The sequence below is a fragment of the Coregonus lavaretus genome, assembly GCF_964263955.1.
Source record: "Coregonus lavaretus genome assembly, chromosome: 18".
In the NCBI taxonomy this organism is placed as follows: domain Eukaryota; kingdom Metazoa; phylum Chordata; class Actinopteri; order Salmoniformes; family Salmonidae; genus Coregonus; species Coregonus lavaretus.
In genome coordinates, this window is record NC_140005.1 from 18726763 (window position 1) to 18734215 (window position 7453).

The following is a 7453-nucleotide window of genomic DNA, read 5'->3' on the forward strand; positions in this document are numbered from 1 at the left end:
CAGGAACCGGAATGAAGTCAACTACTGTAATATGAATGACACCAAAGTAAATTAAATGTTAACATTTTATTCATAAAAATAATAATGTACAAAATGGAAGTTTGAAGCTGATTGTGAAGGTTCTGCTCCTGACATCGTGAGGCTATCAGGTGTCCACACCACTGTTCACTGAGAAACACTGGTTTATCCACTTTTGTGCTCCAGCTTTATAAAATGCCAGCGTTTACTTGCATATGTGGACTTGATAAATTAAACAGCAGCATTCCTTATCTCTCATTTGAATCAACATAGGCCTTGGATAAAGAATGTTTGTTTACAAGCATGTACAAACACAGGCAATCTGTTGTGGCATTACAACATCAATCTGTTGTGGCATTACAACATCAATCTGTTGTGGCATTATAACATCAATCTGTTGTGGCATTATAACATCAATCTGTTGTGGCATTATAACATCAATCTGAGCGTAACCATGCAGATGTAGTCTTGTAATTGAGTAAAACAATTTAAAAAGTGATTAAATAATAGAGGAGCTTCTATTAGAATAAATGCTTTAAAAAAACAAAATAAAATCTGTATTTATTTATGTTGGTGCACCATCGCCAAGTAGTGGTAAACCACTGTCCAGTTTAGACCAATCTTGCATCAACACTGTCAAAGCAAAGAGATTTGTTTTCATTCTGTTGTCTCATATTGGAGTCATAAAACAGAGAGTATACAAATGTCTTTGTGGCAAGTAACAACACATTTCAGTAATTAATAAGCTAATCTCTGAAATGCATTTTCTTTCAAGTAGTCCCTGTTTCTAGAGAGCCTTAGCACACCTCCAAAGTATTGGTGATGTGGGTGAATACCTCCGCCAGGTGTGTCTTGAATACATGCTTGTCACTCTGACAAAATAGTTCCCTATGAGTATTTCACTCTTCGCCCTACCACCTCTTACCCAATGTTCCCTCAAATATTTTTCGGCACTTAGCAAATTTCAGGTCTGCTGAGCGCAAACTTGAACGTTGTGAAAATTCTGTGCAACTTCCAGCGCAAGTTTACTGTGAACACTGAGTCTGTATCCGCTTGAAGTTACAATTTCAGACGGTGGTCAAGTAGGCTACTGTGGCTATTTGATCATAATGTAGGCCTATCAGAGTGGCCTACCATCAAAAACAATGGAGAAAACCTGTTTACCCACTTGTCCTTCAGACAAGGAGGTGACTGAAAATGTTATTGTGTTGTTTGAGGCAAGAAACCACTTTACAAAATAACATGCATTATTATTCCCATTCCATTATTACAGAGAATCAGACAAACTATGCTACCCTCTGCTGCCTATTGGCTACTTAGCTTATTCAAACATGTCTCAAAATACAACACTGCCCCTTTAAGACATAAAAAAGCTCATACCCGACTCACTTTTCAAAGAAATGTACACGTTTTGTGCTCTTGTATGAAGCAATCACTCCCCCATTGCTGACTACAAATTATCTATAACTGGGCTAATAACTCACTAACTAGCAAAGGATATGAACAAATGTGCACATGTGGCTACATGCAGCTCTCGCTTTGATAAAAAAATTGCGCATCTACTCACGACCGCTCATGCTGTAAACACAGTTCAAAATGAATGGTACAGATCCATGTATGGCAATGGACTATTTGCATTTACAAACTGGATGGTTCGAGCCCTGAATACTGATTGGCTGAAAGCTGGGGTATATCAGACCGTTCTAATTACATTGGTAACCAGTTTATAATATCAATACGGCACTTCGGGGGTTATACCACACCCCCTCTGGCCTAATTGCTTAAATAGGCCTACTGCAGCTCTGATTGGTTATGCCGCACCGGTCTGTGTAGAGTACGGTCTGAGTCGTGCGTGTCAATGCAATAGAATCCTACTCCGATGCGTTCTGCCTACAAAAAATGTATTGCAAAGTTACAGTAGTTTTGCATACTAAGTCTTGCATAGTTCATTTTGTTTCGGTATGTTGCATTGAAAGTGGCTAATATTGCGTTGATTTGATCACAAAGGGAAATAAATAGTAAAGGGAAATGTTGATAGTGTTAACTAAAGGGGAAAACTCTAGAAAGTTGAGTGAAGTTCAATCTCGTGCTTCTCTGCGTGGGCTGATATTTCTTTTGCGAGGAAGTCCCGGGGAGCTACGCGCCCGTGCACGCTCGCAGCTTAGAGGGAACATTGCTCTTACCCCTAGCCAGAAACCGCAAAGGAATGGGAAAACAAAGTGTGAGGCGAACTGGAAAAGTATTGGGAAATGTTACAGGAGACAATTATTGATAAAAAAAATTATAATAATAGTGGAAGGGTTGGTTATTCAGTCTGGCAGTAGTAGTTTAGTTGTATAAAATGGAATGTGGCTCACGACAGGGTTGTCTAGCCACAGGGTCATGGATATCAATACAAAGCCTTGCTCCATGGCAGTATAGGGCAGTAATAGCTAGGGCATAAAAATCTGTCTCTCATACAAAGTCTTACAGGAGGACCAGCTTGAACAGGCTTGACCAATGAGGTGAGGCCTTGCTCCATAGGCATCCATGTTGTGGCTTAGTCTTCGGATACAGTGGACATCCTATGCTGCAGAGGACAGGTTAGGGGCAGAAGCACGTATGTGAGCCGGTAAGGTGGCTTGTAGGTGGCCTGGAAACTGGGGCTTTAAGGATTGTTTCTCCAGCCGAGACATAGGTAGAGTGCTGCAGTCACTGCAGGAATTCTCCTTGTTGTACCGTTCATGAAGGGCCAAGGTGCGCTCTCTTCTCTTCATCTTTTGTGCGATGCGAGCGACGCGCTTGGAGACAAGGTAGATGATCTCACAGACATTGAGCACGATGCAAAGGGCCGAGGCACCCACCATGAAATAGGTGAAGACCTTCTTCTCTGTGGGGTGGCCGATGTAGCAGTCCACCTGATTGGGGCAGGGGGTGACCTCACACTTGACCAGCCTGGGCAGGTAGAAGCTGTCATAGATTTTGTGGAGGATGTAGAGGAAGGCGATCTCGATGCCCGTCTTGACAAAGAGGCTGAACAGGTAGGTCCACCAGAGGCCGCCGTGCTTTTTCCCTGTGTTCTCGTACAGCTTGGCCTTGTTGCCGTGCTTGGCACGGTACTTCCGCTCGCGTTCATCGCGATACGCCACGTGCATCACCACTATTAAGGAGGGGCAGGTGACGAAGATTAACTGCAGGGCCCACAGGCGGATGTGGGAGATGGGGAAGTAGTGGTCGTAGCAGACATTGGCACAGCCAGGCTGCTTGGTGTTGCAGTCAAAGTCCTTCTGCTCATCGCCCCACACGCGTTCCGCCGCCACCACGTACACCATTACCCTGAACACAAACACCACAGAGAGCCAGATACGACCGAATGCAGTGGAGTACTTATTCACCCCACTCAGGAGGGCTTGGAAGGTCTTCCAATCCATGATTGGGGCTGGATGTTGACAGCCCCCTTTTTAGAATTTGCTTTCTTTTGTTAGATTACTATGGATTACTGGAGCAACCTGAGTAGATAAAAGAGAAGATGGGTGAGAGAGGCATCAATATAACCTGGATCATGGTATGAATTCATTGCACAATGGCCAATTGTATGATGCAATCTTCACAAACAAGTGAAGATTGTTGGGTGTAGGGCTATTACTTTGATGTGCCTTTTATAGGAACCAGATGTACAATATCTCTTATTTGAGAAATTGACTTGAATGGTCTGGCATTTTGTTTCCCCTTTTCAATAGATTTGTCATTAGTTTACTTCCACATATCCCACATATTGACATTCATATATAGTCAACTTTGTCAACAAAGATCGCTTTTCATCCTTGTAATATTTACCTAAGAAGGTTTACACAACCAAAAGGTTTACACACAGGTACAGTGCATTCGGAAAGTATTCAGACCCCTTGACCTTTTCCACATTTTGTTACTTATTCTAAAATTGATTAAATCGTTTCCCCCCCTCAATCTACACTCAATACCCCATAATGACAAACCAAAAATAGGTTTTTATAAATGTTTGCACATTTAAAAAAATTGAAAATGTAAATATCACATTTACATAAGTATTCAGACCCTTTACTCAGTACTTTGTTGAAGCACCTATGGCAGCGATTACAGCCTCGAGTCTTCTTGGGTATGACACTACAAGCTTGGCACACCTGTATTTGGGGAGTTTGTCCTATTCTTCTCTGCAGATCTTTTCAAGCTCTGTAAGGTTGGATGGGGAGCGTCGCTGCACAGCTATTTTCAGGTCTTTCCAGAGATGTTCGATCGGGTTCAAGTCTGGGCTCTGGCTGGGCCACTCAAGAACATTCAGAGACTTGTCCCGAAGCCACTCCTGCGTTGTCTTGGCTGTGTGCTTAGGGTCGAAACTGCCACCACCATGCTTCACCGTAGGGATGGTGCCAGGTTTCCTCCAGACGTGACGCTTGGCATTCAGGCCAAAGAGTTCTATCTTGGTTTCATCAGACCAGAGAATCTTGTTTCTCATAGTCTGAGAGTCCTTTAGGTGCCTTTTGGCAAACTCCAAGCGGGCTGTCATGTGGCTTTTACTGAGGAGTGGCTTCCGTCTGGCCACTCTACCATAAAGGCCTTTTTTTGGTACCCTTCCCCAGATCTGCTCCTCGACAGAATCTTGTCTCGTAGCTCTACGGACAATTCCTTCGACCTCATGGCTTGGTTTTTGCTCTGACATGCACTGTCAACTGTGGGACCTTATATAGACAGGTGTGTGCCTTTCCAGATCATGTCCAATCAATTTAATTTACCACAGGTGGACTCCAATCAATTTGTAGAAACATCTCTAGGATGATCAATGGAAATGGGATGCACCTGAGCTCCATTTCGAGTCTCATAACAAAGGGTCTGAATACTTACTGTACCAGTCAAAAGTTTGGACACACCTACTCATACAAGAGTTTTTCTTTATTTTTACTATTTTCTACATTGAAGAATAATAGTGAAGACATCAAAACTATGAAATAACACATATGGAATCATGTAGTAACCAAAAAAGTGTTAAACAAATCAAAATATATTTTCAAATAGCCACCCTTTGCCTTGATGACAGCTTTGCACACTCTTGGCATTTTCTCAACCAACTTCACCTGGATTGCTTTTCCAATAGTCTTGAATGAGTTCCCACATATGCTTAGCACTTGTTGGCTGCTTTTCCTTCACTCTGCTGTCCGACTCATCCCAAACCATCTCAATTGGGTTGAGGTCGGGGGACTGTGGAGGCCAGGTCATCTGATACAGCACTCCATCCCTCTCCTTCTTGGTAAAATAGCCCTTACACAGCCTGGAAGTGTCTTGGGTCATTGTCCTGTTGTAAAACAAATGATAGTCCCACTAAGCCCAAACCAGATCGGATGGCGTATCGCTGCAGAATGCTGTGGTAGCCATGCTGGTTAAGTGTGCCTTGAATTCTAAATAAATCACAGACAGTGTCACCAGCAAAGTACCCCCACACCATAACACCTCCTCCTCCATGCTTTACGGTGGGAACTACACATGTGGAGATCATCCGTTCACCCACACCGCGTCTCACAAAGACACAGCGTTTGGAACCAAAAATCTCTAATTTGGACTCCAGACCATAAGAAAAGAATCCACCGGTCTAATGTCCATTGCTCGTGTTTCTTGGCCCAAGCAGGTATCTTCTTCTTATTGGTGTCCTTTAGTAGTGGTTTCTTTACAGCAATTCGACCATGAAGGCCTGATTCACACAGTCCCCTCTAAACAGTTGATGTTGAGATGTGTCTGTGACTTGAACTCTGTGAAGCATTTATTTGGGCTGCAATTTCTGAGGCTGGTAACTCTAATAAACATATCCTCTGCAGCAGAGGTAACTCTGGGTCTTCCATTCCTGTGGTGATCCTCTTGAGATCCAACTTCATCATAGCGTTTGATGGTTTTTGCGACTGCACTTGAAGAAACTTTCAAAGTTATTGAAATGTTCTGTATTGACTGACCTTCATGTCTTAAAGTAATGATGGACTGTCGTTTCTCTTTGCTTAGTTGAGCTGTTCTTGCCATAATATGGACTTGGTATTTTACCAAATAGGGCAATCTTCTGTATACTCCCCCTCTACCTTGTCACAACACAACTGATTGTCTCAAACGCATTAAGAAGGAAAGAAAATATCATAAATTAACAAGGCACACCTGTTAATTGAAATGCATTCCAGGTGACTACCTCATGAAGCTGGTTGAGAGAATGCCAAGAGTGTGCAAAGCTGTCATCAAGGCAAAGGGTGGCTATTTGAAGAATCTCAAATATAAAATATATTTTGATTTGTTTAACACTTTTTTGGTTACTAGATGATTCCATGTGTGTTATTTCATAGTTTTGATGTCATTACTATTATTCTACAATGTAAAAATAAAGAAAAACCCTTGAATGAGTAGGTGTGTCCAAACTTTTGACTGGTAGTGTATGTAAATAAGGTATTTCTGTTTTTTATTTTTAATACATTTTTCAAACATTTCTAAAACCTGTAAGTAAAAAGTGTATTAGAGTTACCAGCCTCAGGTTTGACTCACTTTACCACACACTGACCTAGTTATAACAGTTGGGATGTCTGTGATATTGGACAAGCATGATTTTCCTAATAAATCTGATTTTTACTGTTTGGCTGTACAGGGAAGGACATCAGTGCCCATCATCTTTCTCTATTTTTTTCTTTGTTCGCCTCATCGCTCATGCCTGCTTATACATTTAACATTTTGGTATAAAGACAATGTGAACTGTTTAAACATTATCCACCCAAAAGGAATAGAAACAGTTGAACCTACAGACACCATGGTTCTTCATCAAAATAGCTTTTACTCATAACCTGTTCAATTTCTATTGCGCATTTTCAGGTGGCTGAGTATAAAGTTGTATGATATGTTGGAACGATGTACGGTAAATCTCAGACTTTTGTCATAACAATGTAAATGGAACAGGCTATCAGGTGACGAATATCAAAACGTAGGCTACAATTCAACATCAACGCAGTAGAACAATAGAAATGCCTACACCCCATGCTCAAGTAAGGAACAGAATAAATATAAAAATAGATAGCCTACTTTCCACTTACTTAACAAATGTCAATCCGTTGTTTGTGCTTTTGTTCTTTATCAATTTTCTTTTTCTGTAGTTTTCTCTTTGGTTAATTCGTTTTACGCATAGATTTAGCCCGCTCTACAGGTAGAATGTTGTCTTGAGTAATGGGTATTTGGAGTATGCCTGTGGGTGGGGTAAAAAAAAAAATCTTGTAGCGTACCAATTTACCGATTTTTTCCGCTGGAATACACCACTCTTCGCACTTTTATGATCGGGCTGATGCATCTGCCATTCACACTAGTTCGATAGATTTCTGCCTCCTGACAATGCAGACTGCACTGATACAATGATAAATAAATTGTGACTTTGTCCTTCACATGGACTATTATATGTCAAATAAAATAA

General features: G+C 41.5%; 1 protein-coding gene across 1 annotated transcript; it reads right to left on the minus strand.

Annotated features, from left to right (window-relative positions):
• Positions 1-59: 59 nt before the first annotated feature.
• gjb3 (gap junction protein beta 3) lies at positions 60-7214 on the minus strand. Its single transcript, XM_084182310.1, has 2 exons — positions 7083-7214; positions 60-3506 (listed from the first exon to the last, which is right to left on the minus strand). The coding sequence occupies exon 2, from the start codon at positions 3426-3428 to the stop codon at positions 2583-2585; it is 846 nt and encodes a 281-aa protein (XP_084038436.1). The 5' UTR covers positions 3429-3506; positions 7083-7214; the 3' UTR covers positions 60-2582.
• Positions 7215-7453: the final 239 nt, after the last annotated feature.

What these genes read in the sequence shown, in the direction of transcription:
- gjb3 (XM_084182310.1), bottom strand. Translation starts at nt 3,428, where the DNA reads ATGGATTGGAAGACCTTCCAAGCCCTCCTGAGTGGGGTGAATAAGTAC.